This window comes from Archocentrus centrarchus, chromosome 14 (assembly GCF_007364275.1).
Source record: "Archocentrus centrarchus isolate MPI-CPG fArcCen1 chromosome 14, fArcCen1, whole genome shotgun sequence".
Classification (NCBI taxonomy): Eukaryota; Metazoa; Chordata; class Actinopteri; order Cichliformes; family Cichlidae; genus Archocentrus; species Archocentrus centrarchus.
This window is the reverse complement of record NC_044359.1, coordinates 36,056,383-36,078,131: the sequence shown is the minus strand read 5'-3', so window position 1 is coordinate 36,078,131 and position 21,749 is coordinate 36,056,383. Positions and strand designations below refer to the sequence as shown.

General features: G+C 40.5%; 1 protein-coding gene across 1 annotated transcript; it reads right to left on the bottom strand.

Annotated features, from left to right (window-relative positions):
• Window positions 1-4,790: 4,790 nt before the first annotated feature.
• tmem218 (transmembrane protein 218) lies at window positions 4,791-21,720 on the bottom strand. Its single transcript, XM_030746946.1, has 3 exons — window positions 21,279-21,720; window positions 11,208-11,310; window positions 4,791-5,197 (listed from the first exon to the last, which is right to left on the bottom strand). Exons 1-3 carry the CDS (start codon window positions 21,386-21,388, stop codon window positions 5,063-5,065), a joined length of 348 nt encoding a protein of 115 aa, XP_030602806.1. The 5' UTR covers window positions 21,389-21,720; the 3' UTR covers window positions 4,791-5,062.
• Window positions 21,721-21,749: the final 29 nt, after the last annotated feature.

Below are 21,749 nucleotides of genomic sequence, written 5' to 3'. Positions count from 1 at the left end.
TGGTTTCTTCAGATTTGTAATCACCATATAACAATAAGAACATGTAAAGAGAGGATGCAGTTTATAAGATTTATTTATTTATTTTAAGGAAATGATACTGTCAAATGCAGCATTACTGCAGAGCTTTTACACAGCATTGGTATAACTAATAATCATAAAGGTTCTGTATCAGAAAACCATGTGAGTGAGGAAGCATATGTCTGAATTTATATCATATTTATAGTATATTGTACCACAATTTAAAGTGAAATATATGCGTTATACAGTGTTGCAGAGTGGAACAAAAACATTAGTGAGTATTGCATGTACATTTCAGTCTGTTGGCAACTCCACAATCTGTTACAGGTGCAAAAAATCCAGTGTTGTGTTATTACTTTACTCAGTATACACAATGATAACAAATAATGACTGCTACAACTTTAAAATACTGTTGAGTGAATATTTATTATGTAGCAAAAGAGGAGGCAGTGACATTAGGCAGTCTGGTCCATAACAGCATATTTTGACTTGTTGGCAAAGTTTATTATATAAACGTATAATCAGCTGTGCAGTATGAGGTGAAAAGAGCAGAGCATGTATCAGCAGTTATTTATAAAACATTCATTTGATATTGAAGAGTTCTTATCATTAAGTCTAGACCTGACTTGAGTGATTATTTTCTGTTGCCCAATTAGGGAAAATCAGAGAGAGCTCAGTTATGTGAAGCTACCTGCCACTGACTTACTGCTTCTGTTATGTATGGCTATTCTTTGTGTGTGTGTGTGTGTGTGTGTGTGTGTGTGTGTGTGTGTGTGTGTGTGTGTGTGTGTGTGTGTTGTTTTTTGTGATTTTGTAGCTCTTGCTTCCCCACCCCGTTCACTGCAGCACGACTTGCACGTGGTGTGTTTGTGAGCTGCTGTGACCCCACTCTCCATCTGTCCTGGGCTACTCTTGACTAAATCCATATTTTCCTGGATTTTTTTTAAATTGTTGTGCAGGTTGTAGAGTAGGCTGTACAGTAATTACAGGGCTGGCACTTCAATCCATGGCTCCTCCTGGGGCAACACACCGAACCCCTGAGTTGTTCCCAGTGGCAAACAAGCTCCTGGCAGCTCTGCCACCACTGTGAATGTGGGAATGAGAGGTAGATCTATAAAGCTTTGTAATCTGCCTGGTTAAAATAGCACTATATGGGTGCCAATGTAGCTCACTGGGTTTGAACCTGACATGCTTATACATATAATGAAAGTGCTTTTGGTCATACTGATCAAAATGGCCTGAAGTGTGAGGCAGATAAAGTGCATAGAAAAAAGCATGTATAAATGCATGGGTGAGTATGGTAAATGAACTGGTTCTTATATAGTGCTTTTCTGCTCTACATGAGCACTCAAAGCACTTTATACAGCATGTCTCCTTCACCCATTCACACACACACACATTCATGCAAGCATGTTCTACATCGTCCATGTTGTTATGTCCTGTATTGTCATTTGTCCCGTATCACTGTTCATTTCATGTTTGTGGAAAAGCCAGAAGTAATTTTTCCACTGTTGAAAATGACGTAACTAAACAGCTGCATATAACTAACAACAGTACAACTCAAAGTCTATCTGACACACTATATAAATCATGTGGTGACCTTCCACAGATCCACATTTTAGAACAGTTATACTCTTCATCTTAAATTTTTTCCCCACACACTGTGGGAAAACCTAAACTGCTGAACACCATATTTACTAAACAAAACCTATTCAAATATTGGATTAAGATGGAAAAAGCATAAAAATAGTTAACTGTGGGCTTATGTAACAGCTAAGCGTGCTCTGTGGAATACTGAGGCCACCCATGCTCATCTGGCCTTTGATCTATGTAGCCATTGCCTTTCTAAGTCCAGCCAATATTCAGTCAGGTCTTCAGCACTGTCAAAATGGAAAATAGGCCAAGGTTTGACCCCTCAATGAGATGTCATGTCCAAGCAGCAGAGGGCTGTTGGTGGGCAACCTGACCCCTAATTTGGTCCATCATCTTACCAAAGGACAGAGCTTTGGAGTAATTCATTCCTGAGAGAGGTAAAAGGCTAAGTCCACACTAGGATCTCAGTTTGAGGATTTTGCCCCCCTAGTGTGTGTTGCAATCATAGCATCCCCTAGCTGTATACAAAAGTGCACAATAGAGCACAACCAGGCAGTGCTGAGAAAAAAAAAAACCCTCTTCTTGGCCCCAGAACAGCATAGTTTGTTGCTTGGGTGACAAGGACTTGGTTCATTTTCACATTCTATCACTAACTCTTTCACACCTCAGTGAAATCCTCATACAGTGAACTCCACTGTTTATCATGTTGGCTAATCAATTATGATCTAATTCAAGCCTATATAAGGACTGAAAATTACTCTGCTCATTTTTCCCCACAAAAGACTCCGGTTTTATTTACCAAACTAGCTGAAAGGATAGCAAACATTGGCATCTGCTTGATTTAACATGAACTGAATGACATTCTTTTGGGATAAGTGCACCAACTTTGCCTGAAATCTTTAATGGATTGTCAGTGTTGTGGGAGCTGGGTGGGGCGGTGACCATATCACAAACAAAGATGGCTAAGGATGTGAAGGGCAAGCCAGAAGTTCTGCTTGAGTGCATCCAAATGCAGGATCTACCCTAAGGAGAGCAACCAGCCCCTCCGCAGTTTCACAACCATGCACCCTGAGCTTTCAGCTCACACCTCTTTGCCCTTGCATAGCTTTCTCTGTCTGTATCTCTCCCACCCCCCATCTCTTTATATGTCCAGCTGGCTGTGCCACAAAGACAGCATCTCCCAGTTCCAAATGATCCTCAAACCCCCACGTTCTTTGTTCTGCTCATTTTCCCACTCCCTAGAGATGGAGTTTAGCAGCAAAAATTAAAATGAGGAAAGGATTGAGGATAGAGGAAGATGGGGGAGAAAGATTAAAAAGGTGAGGTAGAGCGAGCGAGTGTGTGAAAATGAGAGCCAGGGAATACTGGCTTCTTCTAGGCCCAGACTTCAGAGGATGTAAAACCTTGAGCTTGGAAGCTGTAGAGACAGCAGGGAATTGGTGTAAACACCTTTTGCATTGTGACCTTGAAATAGAAACTGGATGTTTTCAGAAAGGCCGTTTTGGTGATAAATTAAAGCAAAAGAACCCAAAAGTTTCCAGTGAAGTCAAAGGGAAGCTTGTTGCCAGCTGAGCCTCTCCTTCAATTTCACTGCTTTTAAAAGCACTCAGTGCAGCTTTCTGCGGGGGCTAAGATCATGTTTTGCGGTATTCATGCGGTCAATTACAGCCAACAAGTCCCTCTAGGTTGAAAGGTTTCGGATCCCTTATCCCACCCCGCTGAAATCCCCCCCAGTCCCCCAGCTTGTGCGAAATCATGCGGTGGATTGTTATGCAGAAAAAGGACCACAGTATGGAGATGTGGGCTGGAACTAATAGGATTGGTTTTGATTCATTAGATTCTCTTTCATCGTCCTGGTTGGAATTCCACTCCATGTCTCCTCAGGCTTCACACTTTTAAAATGGAGGCGGGAAGGGGGTAAGTGTTTATAATTGAGCCTCTGGACTGCAAAAGCTCATTACTCTATGGAATCATCTGCTTATTGAGACCCCATGGAATCACCATCGGGACCATGTGAATGCAGCACTGTGTTTGTCAGTGTACTAACAGCACTTACAGAATATGACAGGATTGACTTATCCAACACTTACATTTAAATGTGCATTATTTAGACCTTAGTCTAGAAGGGGGTCACTGTTCTCTTCAATGGCTGCTCTCCAAAAATGTGTCATTTTTCTTTCCTAACCCAACTTTCTTTAATGTGTGCTGCACATCAGAGCAATCAGTCCACGTGGACCATCACCAGACGCTGCTGCAGCAATCGCCCAGCAACCAACACGAACAGCTGGAGCGATGACTCGATCTTTAGTTCTTGGCGTTACCTGATGATAGCTGAAGAAGGGACCTTATACGTGATCAAGCTTAAGTCCAGCAGCTGGTGCTAGGCTAAAATGAACCTGAATTCTCCTAATATAGGTATCAGTTTTTTTAATACAAGTGTAATTGTACTTTGCCATGAGATATCTTTTAATTATCCAATCTCGATGGAATGCTTCTCTGAAAAACACAGTTCATATTACTCCAGCATAAACTGGAGCTTCAATGGCAGAGAACAGAAGGAAAGGTAATGAAGGGAGATTATTAGCAAGAACCCCCCCCCCCCCCCCCCCAAGCACTGTTTGATGGCCAATGATATGAAATTGGCTTCATGTTTGAATGGCAGTGTCAGACAATGAGACTTTACAGTAAGAAGAATGAATCTAATTGAGTGACTATAAATTAACCAAGAAGATGTAGTCTACAAAAAAATGACTGATGCATTTAACTAAAAATGTATCTGGTCCAGAAATATTATGGATAATACAAAAATAAGGTACACTGAATTATTTTACTGACACAAATCCATGACTTTGTTCAGGCTATCATTCAAATTACAGTTTTTTATCGGTATAACATGAATTAGATTTTGTAAAAACAAACCAAAAAACTGCTATATTAACACTGCTCATCAGTCAGTCCATTTGAAGAGCCAGACTTCACCCTCAGACAGCTGCAAACGGCACATCGTATAAAATGCATCTAGAATTTTAATGACCTAATCCTGAGTTATCCTGACTACATGTGCACCATGTGCTGTTGGTAACATAGTCATGAGTTACCTTAGAGAAATAAACCAGTACCAAAAAAATGAGAGTCATAATCACATATTTTTATTTATTTATTTATGGATAAAAAAAGATGAATGGAATGTTTCACTACTGGTTGACCAAGAATTACCGGCATGCTTGATACATAAAATCTAAATTTATGTTAAATGATAGAAGAACATGATACAAAAACACCACCCAGATATATTACATTTATATTGTTGTATAAGCAGTCAGGAACACACAAACAGCAGTCTGAAGACAAAACTGGATCTTGTGTTCACAATGATTTCACATGAAGGGGGGCTGGGGGTTTCACTACTTGTCATCTTGGGTAAATCAGCATTATGATTCTGGTGCCAACTCTAATGTGTTTTTAAGGCCTTGGCATACACTGGCTCCAGGAAGTGAAAGGGAAGCAGCATGAAGAACGCCACCAGAAAGATGGCGCTCACCGCAGCCAGAAGCACGTAGCGGCCGATGAACAAAGTGTCCACTATCTGCAGAGGGAAGAGAAAGTGAATCCATTAGGAGTTTGTAGTGTCGCGGGGGAGTGGGGGCTGGAGCCTATCCCAGATGCCATCAGGCATGAGGCAGGGTACACCCTGGACTCTGGACAGGTCGCCAGCCTGTCGCAGGGCTAACACAGAGAGACACACAAGCATTCACACTCACATTCACACCTATGGGCAATTTAGAACCACCAAACAACCTAACCCCACTACATGAATGCCTCTGGACTGTGGGAGAATTTGTAGTGTCTAGTTCATAGAAAACACGTTAGTTCATCCATTTCCTCCATTAGCCACTAGATGTCGTGAAAGAGCTTCAGAAAGGCCTTAAGTGCAAACAGGCATTCAGCACACAGACACACACTTAGACTGTACAGAGGCTCCTGAAGGAGGAATGACTCCGCTGTGCTCACCTTAAATCTCACTTTCATAAATAGCCTCAGCAGAAAGATCTGTGACATCACAGCTAATTTTAAAGCCAACAGTGGTGCAGAATGTGGTGAGGAAATTTAATGACATAGATGGAGAATGAAGACAACTTGTATTTTAAACTGGAAAATATCTGCACGTATATTCATAAATCGTGGATTTCTCAGTGAGAAATGCAAGCATTCAATATTTTTTAAATAGTTCCCTGGATAGAAACCAGTTATCAGACTAACTTATACTGCTATAGATGTGGCATCACCACTGATGAATTTCTTTGTGTAAGGTTGAGCTTTAACTGCCTTTGTTTTCCAACAAACTCCTGACTGCCGTCAACTGTGGAGGGTGAGAGAGGAGCGCGCGTTTGGCCGGATGCACAGTTTGATTTAATTTCAGATAGCTGGAAATGCCTGAATTCCCCAAATCTGTGCTGGATTCGGCAGACATGCTGTTCTGGCCCTGTTTCACACAATTTACAACATCAGGGTGCCCGCTTTATTTTCATTTCATAATCAATAATCAGTCATAATCACAATCAAGCAATACCTCTCAGTAGATGTTTTAGACTATATTACATCTGAGATGAAAATGCTAGATAACAGTTCATTTTAGAATTAATGGTTCTAAAACATAAGTTATATTCATGCAGCCTAAACGGCAAAGAAAAAGAAAAACTTGCTGTAAATATGTGCTTTAAATGGGCAGGATAGAAGCATACTGGATGCATATACTGGTCATTTAAAAGAAAAACAATCAGTTAAGTCTGAATCAATGAGGAAAACGTGAAAGGAGCCATTTCCACGAGTTAATTACAATACTGATATTGTAAGTCTGATAAGATGATTTATAAAATGTAAACATTTACAATTTAATGAATTGTGATTTTTTTTCCTCATTTTTTTCCAGATTGAGTTTGTACTGCGTTATCATGCCAAACAAGGGCCAGACTATTGTAGCACTGGGTACCCCAGTTCACTCAAAGCTTAGCACCAAATCCAGACAGGTTTGATGACTCCTGCGAGCCGTGATGCTAAGAACCGTGAGCGCAAACATCGCGACCCACAGAGTGGACCGGCTGGCATTTATATGGTGCTTTCCTGGTCTTAGTGATCACTCAATGTGCTTTACACATAAGCGGACATAAAGCACTGCTACCTAACATACAGATTAAATGTGGCTCCACCATAGCGTTTAGTCTGTTTTATGAATAATGAATAAGTGCTGAAAAATTGTTTAATTAAATTTTGATAGCCTCTGTGCAGCCTCGTTCATTTACAGCATCCATGGAAACACGATGATATGAGATCCTCAATCAGAAAAGACTTTTCTGATAACTGCATCACTGCATAACTCAAATGCTCAGACAGACCTGAAACATTAGGTGAACTGTGATGCCACAGATATATGCCAGTCAAAGATATTGCTGCACTTTCTTTCTAACTAACTTAGTTGTGAATCTCCGGTGGAGTACAGCAGTGGAGAGAGAGCCGGTCTGCAGGCTGTGACATACAGGTGTACAGACACGCTGGCCCACACGCTCTCACAGTGGGGAACACTTTGCCTGTGCTGGCTACTGAAAGGCAGCCGGTCCTACAGCAGGTGTACAGTATTCTTTTTTAGAGTTCTGACCTGCTGTGGGTTCAAACACTTCTGGGTTCAAATAGCAGAAAGATAGCAAAAAAAAAAATCCCTGCAGTCCACTTTAGAAAGAGCCCTCGTTTCTGCCTGCACTGGAAATTCTAATTTACAACTTACAGTAAGATCACTATCTGACACAATTTGATGCAATAATACACTGATTGAATGAACTGCATGGGTACATTGACCTTCGTTAACAATCTGTGCAACAACCAGCTGCATCTGTCTCTGTGTCCCTGCCGTTACAAAACTGTCATTATATATATAAACCCAGAGACAGAAAATGGCATATAATAATTTAATAAAATATACTGTTTACATTTAGCACTTATGTAGGCACAGCTTCTTATTATCTTACACATCAAAAAATGGTTTCAGATAGTTTGTGGAACAAGAAAATCAGTTCAATACGTGGGCTGAGTTCAGTATGATGGAAGGAGTGTAATACTGTAAGGAAGTGTACTGATGGACGCTGGACTCGAACTGATCATCAAGCCTCTGACACTGTGTCTGTTCAAGGAATACGCTGTGACTGGAAACATGTTTGTTGTTTCACTCTCGCACAACTTAGAGCTGATTCAGGCTTGTCTTTATTCTGGAATCCTGCTGTTCCTTATCTAGACAGATGATCAGCAGGGAAACAAAGAACACAGCACTGCAGCTCACCCAAGCAACATGCCGATTAACAGAAGAAGCAAGCAAGGCGCAGGGCTCAGAAAAACAACACATCTGCTACACTGATGGTGCTGTTTCTTGGATAAGGGGAAGTTTGGACTTTTAAAAGTTGCCATTAGAAAGATTTAATCAACACTTCATTAATGGATGCGTGTTATAATTTTGATCATGAGCCTCCCATGAATACAAGAAGACAAGCTGAGAAAACACCCTTAAGCCAAATAATGGAAGGAGAGCGGCAACTCGACTGCTGTCTAAAGCGAGCTTTCACAGGGACCGTTGTGGAATGAGAGCAGGGGTGTGTGTGTGTGTGTGTGTGTGTGTGTGTGTGTGTGCACCCACTGGTGTCTATGAGAGGTGGGGCTGATGTATGTTGTTTCTTATGGATGCATTTAATACATCTCACTTTTTAATTTGCCAATTACGCAGCAAGCAGGAGCCCAAAGTGTGGGCCATGTTTTATTAATGTGCCACAGGACGCACGGTGGGAGCAGGCAGGCAGTGGGGGGAGGTGGGGGAACTACGGGGTGTAATACAAACCACCCCCCACCCCTACTCTGGGACTGGTCTAATTGGCACTATGATATTTTACTTTTCTTTAACAACAAGAGGTTAGACATTTTTCTCTCTCTCACTTTTCTTTCTGCTTGCAGCTAAGTTTGACGGTTTCGTGTGTGTGTGTGTGTGTGCGTGTGCTGAAAATGGGTGTACATCAAAACATGATATGAACACACTAACCACTAACTGTGCCCACCCTAACATGCATATCTGCCTTCATTTAAATGCTGTTTCTGATCATATGGGGGAGGGTGGATGATCTGTTTTCTGCATTACAGGTGTTGCTACACACACCACAGAAAGGAGATGAAGCCACGCTTTTCATCTCTTCTTCTTTTCTTTTAACATTTTGTGTATCTTGCTGTATTTGCGGTGGGTGAAGTGCGTCCTTCTGTTTTGAGGTTTTCATGAAGTGATGGATGAGCAAAATCAAACATTGTTTTTACATCTTTGTGGGAAATGAAAGCCTTGACATTTTTTCTGTATTTTATCCCAAATCCTGAGAAATAATGTGCGCCTTGACAATGACTTGAGAAGTAAGCAAGCAAACTTGTGAGTGATAATTAGCAGGCATGGGTTCGTTTTACTTGGGAGCCTTGTAGAGAAATCCAGGAAATCTGATTTTGCTGCCTCCCTCTCTCTCTGTTGTTGGTCTGGTATCTGCCTTTGCACAAAGGATATAAAACATGAGCTGGTCAGGATGCAGATCTGCTCTGCTATTTCTATGGGGTGGCAGCTTGCTTGGCAGATCTGGCCGGCTTATTGGCACGACCCTGAGGCAGCATGGGGGAGTGTTTGTTCTGTGTTGCTGTTGGTCTAAGATAAAGCAGACCAGGCCTTTTACGACAAGCACATGCACAGAAGTGCACACAGTGGCACTATTTACAGGCATACAGTGTTGTGCAGATACTGCCTTACATTACAGCAGAACTGAGGTTTCATTGCGGATTGGCTGTTAATAAGACCTAGATCTTACATCAGTACAAATAAATGTAATAAATTCTGTGCTTTGCAGCCCTGGATGATCAGATCTTTGCCTATTAGAACTAAATATATTTCACCTTTGTACATAATAACAACATTCACCTGTGATAAAATGCTCTATCGTAGAGCCTTGTCTCTGAGCATCAGGAATGCAGGTACTATATGTGATTAAATAATTGATTAATGAATATAATTTATTGTGCATGAGATGAGTATTCTACTAAAGCTATCTGTTCATTTGTGGGCTCTAAATCCTCATTTTTCATTCTGCACCCAAAACATTTGGTGGAAATGAATGCCAAATGGCCTTACATCAAGACTGAAGGCATCACAGGCCCGCATCATTTCCAAATGAACTACATTATGCTGTTATTAAATAGGAACATACCAACTGTAAAGTCCCGGAGTCTCATTTATACAAAAAGTATACATGAGCAATCAGACTGACGGAGCCACAACTTTTTGTTATAGCAAACTAAAACTGAACAAAAACCTAAAACTAGATGTGACAAAACATTTTAATTAACTAACCTAAAAATAAAAAATAGACTCCTGAAAAAAAAAAAAGGTAAACTGAAACAATTTTAAAAACTAACTAAAATACAGAGGAAATATCCTTAGATTTGGAATCTGTTAGTTTGATCAAATTTGATCACAACCTGCCTGAACTGTTTAAGACTCCGGATGTCTACAACACACGTTCAATAAGTCCACTGCTTTCAAAAAGTTGTGTGTTTTTATTGTCACACCTGTACTGAGCTTCCTAAATAATACTCCGACATATGCCCTCCATATGATAACAATTAAAAACTCTAAACCTAACAATGAAACTAATAAAAATGAAACTAAAACCAAATATTTTCAAACAATAAAAAATGAACTGAAAGGAGCAAACCTACTCTGGAAACCGATTCAAACTAAAATGACTTAAAAACAAAAACTTGAAATAAAAATAAAAACTCTGATCATCACAAAACAGCAGCATCCCCTATTTACTCGTAATAATTTCTTTGAATTTTTAGGGTGAACGTAGCCTTATGATAAGCACTCAAAGATATGCAGCGCGTACTGAGTGCTGTCAGTGGCTTTATTTCCAAACTGTAAATGTATACAGTGTATTAGTGCCGGTGGTAACAATGTGAAAGGTAAGCCGTGAATGTCCGGTCGTTTCATCTGTGATTCCCCACCTCACCATCTCTGTCACCAGTTAAAATGTGTAAGTGAATACTAATTCAGTCATACGGAACTGGATACACACTACAAAACTAACAAGAAACAACAGAGTACATTCAAATACTGACATTAGAAAAAGTCACCTTATAGACCACATTGGTGAAAATCACCACTGAGGTTACTGACCATGTGAGGTGGTCAGTAAGGTGAATATTGGCAATACTGAGCTACGACAGATAAATCAATGCATCCTTAGCCAGGTTATATTATAATAGCACAGGTTTTTATATTGTAATTAATACATTTTAAATCAGTGGCATTATTTTCTTGACACTGATTTATCAGCTCTATACAGTAAGCATAAAAACTGCCTCCCTGTACACCAAACAAAAATGAGTGAAAAGACATTCTTATTCCAGGCAGGACATGAGACCTGAATATGAGTTTACTTATCCAATAAAGAAAGGTACACATGAAGACACTGACCCACTAGTTTAAATTTGTATGTGTGACAGCAGATCTGTGAATGGTGAATTGAGCTCACCTCTATATCTTTGAAAGGCAGGGGAGTCTCTGGGTTGCGGGGGAAAAACACCAGCACCAAAGTGACGGTGAGAGCCAAGAGGAAAACAGGAAGAACTCCTAACCTGAGAAGACACATACGATTCCAACAGAGGATTGAGGATGAGGACTCCACTACTGAGTTAATGAGCTGTAAGACATGCAGGAAATGCAGGGAGGCCCGAGGCTAATGTCATCATAAAGTACCAATCTAAACAATGGTGGCCGTTATTGTGGTTTTCAAAAGTTGTTAACTTTCCAATCAAGTAAATAGCATCATGTTTCACGCATTTAAACTTTACTGTAATTGCACAGTGTTTGGTCTCACAGGAGTACAAATTTACCACTGACTTTAGTAGTTTAATGGTCTGATGTTGAATAACTGCACAAATGTTAATCAGCAGGGAGTGCAAGGTGTATCACTGCAGCACTCAATCAGTGCTGCAGTGATTGAGTGCTGCAGTGATACACCTTGCAGCACTCAATCAGCGCAGCAGCATATGGGGACGGTTTTGTTAAAAGTTTCATGGAAATATTGATTTTTTGTTGGTCTCACTGAGTAGACCATAAAACAGCAAAAAAAATGTTTTTGTTAGAAAAAAGTAATAACTACATTAAAATCAGCCACTGGCTGTTAAATCCACCCAGAACATATTTTATAATGTTTAATCAGTGTGTCCATGCAAAATTCCTTCCCTTGGCATTAATTAAGATTGTTTTCAAGCACTTAACACCTCCTCTGTCCCCCGCCCCCTCTGAAACACTCAGCTCTGGTCCTTACTGGTATTTTGAAACATTCTATTTTTTAGCATTTTAACCCAGCCACAGGTGGGCCACAAGCCAGTGTATTCCTAGTGCTGATTCCAAGTCTGGATAAATGGGGAAGGAAGTGTCAGGAAGGCCATCTGAGATGAAATCTTTCCAAATCAAACACGCAGATCATCAAACATGAGATTAGAATGACAAATATGTCATCTTTGAAGGACAAATATGTGAACAGTACTGTGGAGGTGAAGAGAGCATCGTACAGGATCATGAGTTTGAAGCTGGAAATTGAAGTGGTGATGTGAATGCTGTCAGTGTGTATGCTGCAAAATTTGGATGTCAGTTAAAACAGAAAGAATAATTCTGGAGTAAGCTGGATGAGGCAGTAGAGTGGGGTGGAGAGGGGTGATTGGAGCAGATTTCAATGGATATGAAGGTGAAGGGAACAGATGTGATGAGGAGGTGTTGGGTAGGTATGTTGTTAAGGAGAGGAAGGCAGAAGGACAGATGTGGTAGATTTTGCGAAAAGGATGAAAATGACTGTGGTGAACACGTACTTCAAGAAAAGGGAGGAACATAGGGTGACGTATAAGAGTAGAAGATGTACACAGATGTTCTACGTGGTACACAGGTGCAGTCTGAAAGGGTTAGAAGAATGCAAGATGGTGTCAGGGAAGAAAGTAGCTAGGCAGCCCTGGATGGTGGTCTGTAGAATGACTTTGGAAATCAAGAAGAGGAAGTGAGTGAAAGCAGAGGCAAGAACTATATGGTGGAAGTTGAAGAAGTTCAGGCAGGAGTTGAGACAGGCTCTGAGAAAGTACAGCTGAAGTGGTGAAGGAAACTAAACACCAAGAAGGTGTTTGGTGTATGCTCTGCAGAGGTAAGAGGACAAAGAGACTTGGTGGTGCGGAAATACAGGAAAGTATTCAAAGGAAGAGATTAACAAAGACAAAAGTGGGATAATCAGGGAGATGAAGAAAGTAGACAGAAGTACTGGGAGGCTAGGTGTATACCAAAGAGAGAGGTGGCAAAGGAAAGTACTTATAGTGAGTTGCACGTGAGGCTGGACACTAAGGAAGGAGAAAAGGACTTAAACTAATTGGCCAGGCAGAGATATCGAGCTGGAAAGAATGTCCAGCAGGTTAGGGTGATTAAGGATGGATATGGAAATGTACTAACGAGTGAAGGGAGTAATTTGAGAAGATGGAAGGAGTACTGTGAGGAGCTCATGAATGAAGAAAATGAAAAAGGACAGCTGGAGGACAGTGAATCAGGAAGTGCACAGGATTAGTGAGGAGGAAGTGAGGGCAGCTATAAAGAGGATGAAGGCAGTTGGTCCGGACCTGTGGAGGTATGGAGATGTCTAGCAATAGTTACTTCCTCCAAGTCATCAGTGTGTCTATTACACCCCATTTCTTCAAGACTGCTCAAAGAAGTTCTAACATTAATGCTTCAATCTTGAATATGATCAATCTATATTTATTAATAGGCTATGTACCACAGGCCTTTAAGGTGACAGTAATTAAACCATTACTTAAAAAGCCATCAGTTGACCCAGCTGTCTTAGCTAATTATAGGCAAATGTCCAACCTTCCTTTTCAGGGTTCTAGCTAGTGCCTGATCACCCGGCACTGCCCCTTGCTGAGGTATCCTTGCGCCGGGCTGAGAATTACCGCTGTTAGCTACCTAGCGATTACTGTTGACTAGGGCTGCAACTAGGGCTGCAACGATTCATTGATTAACTCGATTAAATCGATTCTAAAAAATTATCAACACAAATTTACTGTGTCGATGCTTCGTTTAAACTCTGCAGCGCTCAGCTGTCTCGGTGTAAGCGGCGCTCCTCACTAGCATTAGTGCTCCGTCGTCTTTTTGTGGGTTTATTGGTGGCTGGCAAACCAACATAGAACTGCATTACCGCAAAAGGAAACGTTTTTCCAGCGTCCAAAACAGCGTCCAAAACAGCAGCTTTTTCTTTTAGTAACCACCATTAAAATCTTTACTGGGAAACAGCTGGAGGTCCTTCATCAAGCACCTGATCAGCAAGTGTTAAGGTGAAGAAAAGAGAACTTTGTAGCTGCTCCATCCACCGCTGTTTGTTCACACGGCGAAAAACTGCATTACGGAAGTTAAAATATGCAGATAAACTGTTAATAAAAAAAGTATTTCTTATCCGATTACTCGATTAATCGATGGAATAATCGATAGAATACTCGATTACTAAAATAATCGTTTTATGCAGCCCTAGCTGCAACTAAAGATTATTTTGGTAGTCAACTAATCTGTCAATTATTTTTTTTTGATTAGTCGATTAGTCAATGATTATTTCAATCTTACCTCACTTGTTCAAACCTGCTCACCTGTTATCACCTTGTTGTCTCTTCTCACAAATAAAATAATGACCCATTAAAATACAAGTTTGAAACTAATCAAATGTATTTTTAACATTAATGTGACCATCACAATAAATATCAAATAAACAAAACATATTAAATTGAATGCAATTTTTATTTTTAAATGAAAATATAATGTACAAATAAGTAAATAAAAATGGCCTCTGTCCAAAAGTTCAAATAAGGCTTCAAATTAAAAAGATTTTTCTGTCCAAAACAGCTGAAAAGTTTACAGATGATTCAGTTCATGAAGAGGTTTACTATTCAGAATGAATGCTGATATTGATGCGAGAAAAAAAAAAAAAAAAGGAGACAATGTAGCTGCTCCTCTTGTCCTTCACTCGTTAGCTAACATAACTGAAATGGTGCCGCTTAGCAAATGTCATCCATGAGAGCTTGTTTCCGACAGGTAAACTAACAGAAACATTACTGTAACATTAAGAGGGTATCAACTATGTGTTAACTCTTTAAAATGTACCCATCCAGAGCTGACGTCACAGCTCCAGGGTGACGGCGTTTTAAACGCTCAGCATTGCAGTGATGCTGCCGTGGAAGGAAAGCTCTGCTTTGCACAGTCTGCATTCAGCTTTATTTTAGTTTTCTGTCAAATTCTCCCACACCTTTGACAGTCTGTCTCCATTTTATTTCATTTTCTCCACCCTCCTCTCTGTTCCACCATCGTTATGTTGTTCTTGTTACTTTCTTCTTTGCTAGTATTGCTGTTATTGGCAGACAATGGAGGCAATACTGCCCCCATATCTTCCTGCAGTTACAAAATCACATGCGTGGTTTTAGAATATGGCGCATTAACATTAAAATTCCACGTCGACTAAGTTTTGTAGTTGACATCATCAATTATGTCGCCGAATCATTGCAGCCCTACCGTTGACCATCATATTTTCTTACAGAGATTAGAGCATATTGTAGGTATTACAGGTACTGCACTGCAGTGGTCTGAATCACATCTAATAAGACCTCATTTGGTTTGTGTAAATGGGGAATCTTCATGCACTAAGATTAATTATGGAGTTCCACAGGGTTCTGCACTAGGACCAATTCTATTTAAATTATACATGTGTCCCTTTGGCAGTATTATTAGAAAGCATAGCATACATTTTCAATGCTATGCAGATGATACCCAGCTTTATCTATCCATGAAGTCAGATGACACACATCAATTAGTTAAACTACAGGAATGTCTTAAAGACAAAGGCCTGGATGACCTCTAATTTCCTGCTTCTGAATTCAGATAAAACTGAAGTTCTTGTACTGAGCCCTACAAATCTTAGAAACATGGTGTCTAACCAGATACTTACTCTGGATGGCATTACCTTGGCCTCCAGTAATACTGTCAGGAATCTTGAAGTAATTTTGACCAGGATATGTCCTTCAAAGCACATATTAAACAAATATAGGACTGCTAGCAATAGGTGCTGTTCTTTGGGATGAGGGAGGTTGTTTGGGTGCAGGCTTACTTGTGGTTCCTAGGATATTTAAAAGTAGAATGGAAGGCAGAACTTTGAGCTTTAAGACCCCTCCTCTGTGGAACCAGCTCCTAGTTTGGATTCAGGAAACATACATCTTCTCTATTTTTAAGATTAGGCTTAAAACTTTCCTTTTTGATCATAGGGCTGGGATCAGGTGACCCTGCATCCTCCCTTAGTTATGCTGCTATAGTTCTAGGCTGCTGGGGGTGTCCATGATGCATTGAGAATTTCTTCTTCATTCACGTCTTTTCATTCTGTTTACATACCACTGTGCATTTAATCATTAGTTTTTATTTATTTCTGCCTCTCATCCACAGTGTGCCTTTTGTCATGTCTTCCTCCCCTGACCCCCAACTGGTTGCAGCAGATGACTCCCCCTCCCTGATCCTGGTTCTGATGGAGGTTTCTTCCTGTTAAAAGGGAGTTTTTCCTTCCCACTGTCACCAAGTGCTGCTCATAGGGGGTCATTTTGATTGTTGGTTTTTTTCTGTATTATTGTATGGTCTTTACCATACAATATAAAGTGCCTTGAGTTGACTGTTGCAATTTCGCGCTATATAAATAAAACTGAACTGAACTGAAGGCAGGGCAGTGGATTTTTTAACCAGATTGTTTAACACATCTTGGAGAGAACGAGGATGCCTGAGGAATGAATGGAGAAGAAGTGTACTCATACCAATTTTTGAGGTGTGGGGGTAGGAGCAACAGACGGGTTCAAGGCGGGGGTGGAATCACATGACAGATCTGCTCTGAGCCCCTTCTTGTTTGGTGGACAGGTTGACAGATGAGGTCAGGCAGGAATCTTTGTGGACTATGATGTTTGCAGTTGACTGCGTGATTTTTGTAGTGACAGAGTAGAGAGCAGGTGAAAAAGAGCCTGGAGAGGTGGAGGTATACACTGGAGAGTACACTGTAAACCCGGATAAGCTGAATCTACTTAAAAAAAAAAAACAAGGTAACTCGTTGCCTTAAATTTTTTAAGTAATGAAACAGTTCATTTAACTCAGCCTGTTAAGTAAGCACTACTACATTTCCAATTGAACTAAATTGTATGTTCTAATTGACCAAACTTGTGTTTTATAGTTCATGAAAAAATAAAATGTCTTTTGATCAATCAATTCCCCCTATCCTTTTCATGGTTGTGTGGGGGGGCTGGAGCCTATCCCAGCTGACAAGGCAGGAAGATGCAGGGTACACCCTGTACAGGTCACCAGCCTGTTGCAGGGCTGACACAGACAACCATTCACACCTGTGGGCAATTTAGAGAGACCAATTAACCTAACCCCAGTAGCATGTCTTCAGATTGTGGGAGGAAACCCATACAGACACAGGGAGAACATACAAACTCCACACAGCAAGAGACCCGGGCTAAGGTGGAATTGAACCCAGACTATCAGATAGCTATTCTAGCTGTGAGGCAGCAGTGCTAACCACCACACCACCACGCCGCCCAACAACACAAATATTTTTTACAGTGTTGAACTGTGTCTGTTTAAATTTGGTAAATAAACATGATAAAACTCAGCCCTGCTGAATGCTGGTACATTAACATTTACAAATAACATTTGTCCATGGAACAATAAAAAACTATACGAGAGAGCGCTGTGAACAAAAACCAAACAAAAACACCAAATGTCTACTATTGCAAACAGCAAGAGGCCTGGGCCAAGCCGGAATTGAACCCAGACCTTCTAGATGGCATTCTACCTGTGAGGCAGCAGTGCTAACCATCACACCACCATGCAGCTGCACATTAATCCAGTCTGTTAAAACTGGTATAAACTAGATTTTTAGCAGGTGCAAAACTTGATGATATTAAGTTTTTTTAACTCAAACACATGATTACAATAAGATAGACCATCAAAAAGTACAGTCTACTCAGCATTAACAAGTAATGGTCACATTCTAGGCAATTTTAAGTAATATGAACTCAATATTTTTAAGTGGAATCAAAATCTGGGTTTAGAGTGTAGAAGTAAGGCACAATACATGTGTGAATGAAAGGGAAACAGCTTTAACAGTGAAAATGTAAGAAGTAGAGGTAGTGAAGGCAGATGAGTTTAAACACCTGTGGGGACAGTACACGAGAGAGGTGAGGCAGAGAGTGCAGGGACAATTACAAGAGGCAGAACTGAAGGTGGCAGAGTGGAAGAGTGACCAGGATGGACAAAATTAGAAATGAGTTATGAGGTCAGGTTGAGTGTTTCGGAAACAAAGTCAGAGATGGTTTGGACAAGTGCAGAGAAGGGATAGAGGATATAATGGACAAGGGATGTTAAAGATTGAGCTGTCAAGGATGAGGAAAAGAGGAAGACCACAGTGAAGGCTCATGGATGCAGTGAAGGAGGACTATGGGGTAAGATAACTGTCAAAAAGAATGTATGTGTAAGGAGTCTAAATTCGTACATGTAAGTCAATAAACGTGCATAAATATAAGATTTGTATTTCGAATGCAATCTATAAAGTTAAAACTTCTCAACAATACAAATCACAAATTTACAAGTACAAACCTCTTACTATTGAACGTCATACTGCGCATGCGTTAACAGACAACATTCTGGGCGCCTGGGTGGCTTAGTGGTGAAGCACAATACCACATACACACGCCGCGTTGCAGTGCGGGCGGCCCGGGTTCGCGTCCCGTGCAGGCCCGGGGCCGATTTGCCTGTGTGTCTTTCCCTGTATCTTTCCTCCATTTCCTGTCTCTCTCCCCTGTCACGAAAAGCCGCTGTGGCCAAAAATGGGGAAAAAAAAAAAAAAAAAGCCAACATTCTTATGGAGGATACTTCTTCCTGGTTGGTGGCTTATTGTGTTGATTATGAAGTATGATTCTGAGTTTCCTGTCATTTTTGTGGAGTTTCCGTTGAGGTACATAACCTAATATTATGTGTTTGCTAGGCGCAGCTAACGGAGATTTTGAACACCGCTCACAGTCTGGTGTCAATGATAACTAGCAGGTTAGGTTCGTCAGGGAATGCCAGGCAAACGGTTAGAGAGGGCAATTCATCACAGCCTGTCGAGGGGCAGCAGACAGACAACAGACAACAGATAAGACAACCAGTAAGGCTTTCTCCACCGGAATAGTTCGGAATGAGCCACCAACCAGGAAGAAGTATCCGCCATAAGAATGTTGTCTTTTAACGCATGCGCAGTATGACGTTCGATAGTTAGAGGCAGGGTTATTATAGTTAACGAAAACGAACGAAATAACGAAAACTGAAATTGAAAAAACATTGTCGTTAACTGAAATAAATAAAAACTATAATTAAAAGGAAAAAACGATAACTAACTAAAACTGAATTGTGAGTTTACAAAACTAACTAAAACTAACTGAAATTATCCATAAACTGACTTTCATTTACTTGTTTTTTTTTTTTAAGCCTTGTGGATTGATATGAAATCATTGTTTCCGCTCTCCGAGTTTAAGCTGGGAGCGCCATCGGACAACTGAGTGCGTGCGCATGTGCGTGCGCTCACCGCGCTGGTCCGCAAAGTAATGGCTGCGGTCTGCAGAGAAAGCTGCAGAGTCCCGTATGGAGGTTCTTTGAGTACAAGAGCACAGATAGAATCTAAAGTCTTGTTGTGGATGATGAAAAATGTGCGGAACATTTCTCAGTCAGGAAAAACCAGCAACATCAAAGTCCACCTGAGAAGCGCACAACAGAAACCGCTCTGATCCTACCAGGTAACCTGGCCTGCGCCTCTGAGAAACGGGACTACTTGTCGGGTCCACGCAGCCCAGAAACTTGTGACTAAACTGTTTCGTCCTTGTGCGTTTCCGGCTACTTTATCAGTGAGAGAATAACGATCAGGAATAATAATCAAAGCATCAATATAAGGACTCACAACTGTCAGCAAATTCCTAGTAGGAGACTGCTGAAACTATCAGGATGGACGTGAAGGAATGAAGAAAGTGAAAAAAAACAGGGACAAATATGTTTGCACCTAAAAAACTGAGCACAAAGAGCGAGGACCAAAAAAGAAGTCCCAGCCTGCGCTGCATATAAAACACCTGCACACGACCACAAGGTAATAACACACACAATCCAGCTACATAAGCATAAATGTGGACATGAGGTCGGCAACTTCCGTAGGCTATGTACAGAGGCCGCAAAGACCCTGCAAGTTTAATTAGCAGCATCTAACCGAGCTAGCTCCAAAACAGAAGCAGCTTCAGGTGGTGAGAACATCAGGATGCAGCTGGATTTGAGCTCCTTCAAAGAGTTTGTTTTTGTCAAACACCACATGTAGGTGCTGTTAATCTGCTGCACTGATGCTGAACTTTATTGTGGAGTTTATTGTAGAATTTATTGAGTTTGGGAGTTCATGTTTTTCTTTGTTTCTCCCTGTTGATGTTCATGTGTGTCCTTAATATTACACACATTTAGCATGTCTTGTGAACAGCTGGTTGTTGACTATATTTCTTTAAACGGTATCTTTTGTCAAGTTTTCATTACACAACAATCACTTTTGCGCCTTGAATCTTGCACCTGATTAGGTATGAAAATACTAAAACTAATACTGAAACTAACTAAAACTAACTAAAACTAAGCATGAAACCAAAAATAAAAACTAATAAAAACGAGAAAAAGCTCTGTGAAAACTAATTAAAACTAACTGAATTAAAGAAAAAAAAGTAAAAACTAACTAAAACTAAACTATAATGTAAAATCCAAAACTATTATAACCCTGGTTAGAGGTTTGTATTTGTAAATTTGTGATTTGTACTTGTATTGTTGAGAAGTTGTAACTTTGTAACTTGTACTTGTAAATTTGTGATTTGTACTTGTATTGTTGAGAAGTTGTAACTTTGTAACTTGTACTTGTAAATTTGTGATTTGTACTTGTATTGTTGAGAAGTTGTAACTTTGTAACTTGTACTTGTAAATTTGTGATTTGTACTTGTATTGTTGCGAAGTTGTAACTTTGTAGATTGCATTCGAAATACAAATCTTATATTTATGCACGTTTATTGACTTACATGTACGAATTTAGACTCCTTACACATACATTCTTTTTGACAGTTATCTTACCCCATAGAGGACATGCAGAGTGTTGGTGTGCCAGAGGAGGATGTTAGGAACAAAGTGAGATGGAGGCAGATGATCCGCTGTGGCGACCTCTAAAGGGAGCAGCGGAAAGAAGGAACGATGACAATTTTTGTCATTTTACTGTAGTTACTGTGTGACAACTATGCCCAATTTAAGCGAAAGCTTCGCTAACGCTGTAGGTGAGGTTATTTATGTTCCTGACACTGAGCGTTTAGGCCCACATACAATTCAAATGGCATAAATGAATAAGGAATACGGCACCGAATGAGTTAAACTGTCTGTTATTTGGGCTTTTCTGTATAAATGTTCATCTTTTCCATCAGAGTTAAGACTGCGTGTGTGCTGTTATTTCACTCACTTTGCGGACCCAGACGCTCTCAGCAGCAGTATCCCAAACACAAGAGCCACAATCCAGACCGCTGCAATAACGAAAACGCCGGTGCCTACTTCAAGGACAGTATTTGCCATTTTTAAAGCAACGTTTTTAAGGGAACCAACTGAACACACCAAACAGCTAATCCGATGTGTCGATTAATATTTTTATAAACGATGCTAACGACATACTTAACAACACTTTGTGGTATCTATCTAGCGTTAGCATCAGCAGCTAACAATAGCCAACGCACTGCTTTATAGGTAAGTTAGTTGTCACTGCTGGCGCTGCTATACTGAGGCCGACAGCTGTAAAATATACGTCAGATACAGTTTGAGTTTTTGCTGCAAACTAGCGCGCCATTTCTTAAAGAGTTACAGGTCGAGCTCTGGTTAAGCCTTCGCTAACGCGTCATCTGCTTCCTGGTAACAGTAAACCGGAGTGCAACTGGATAAA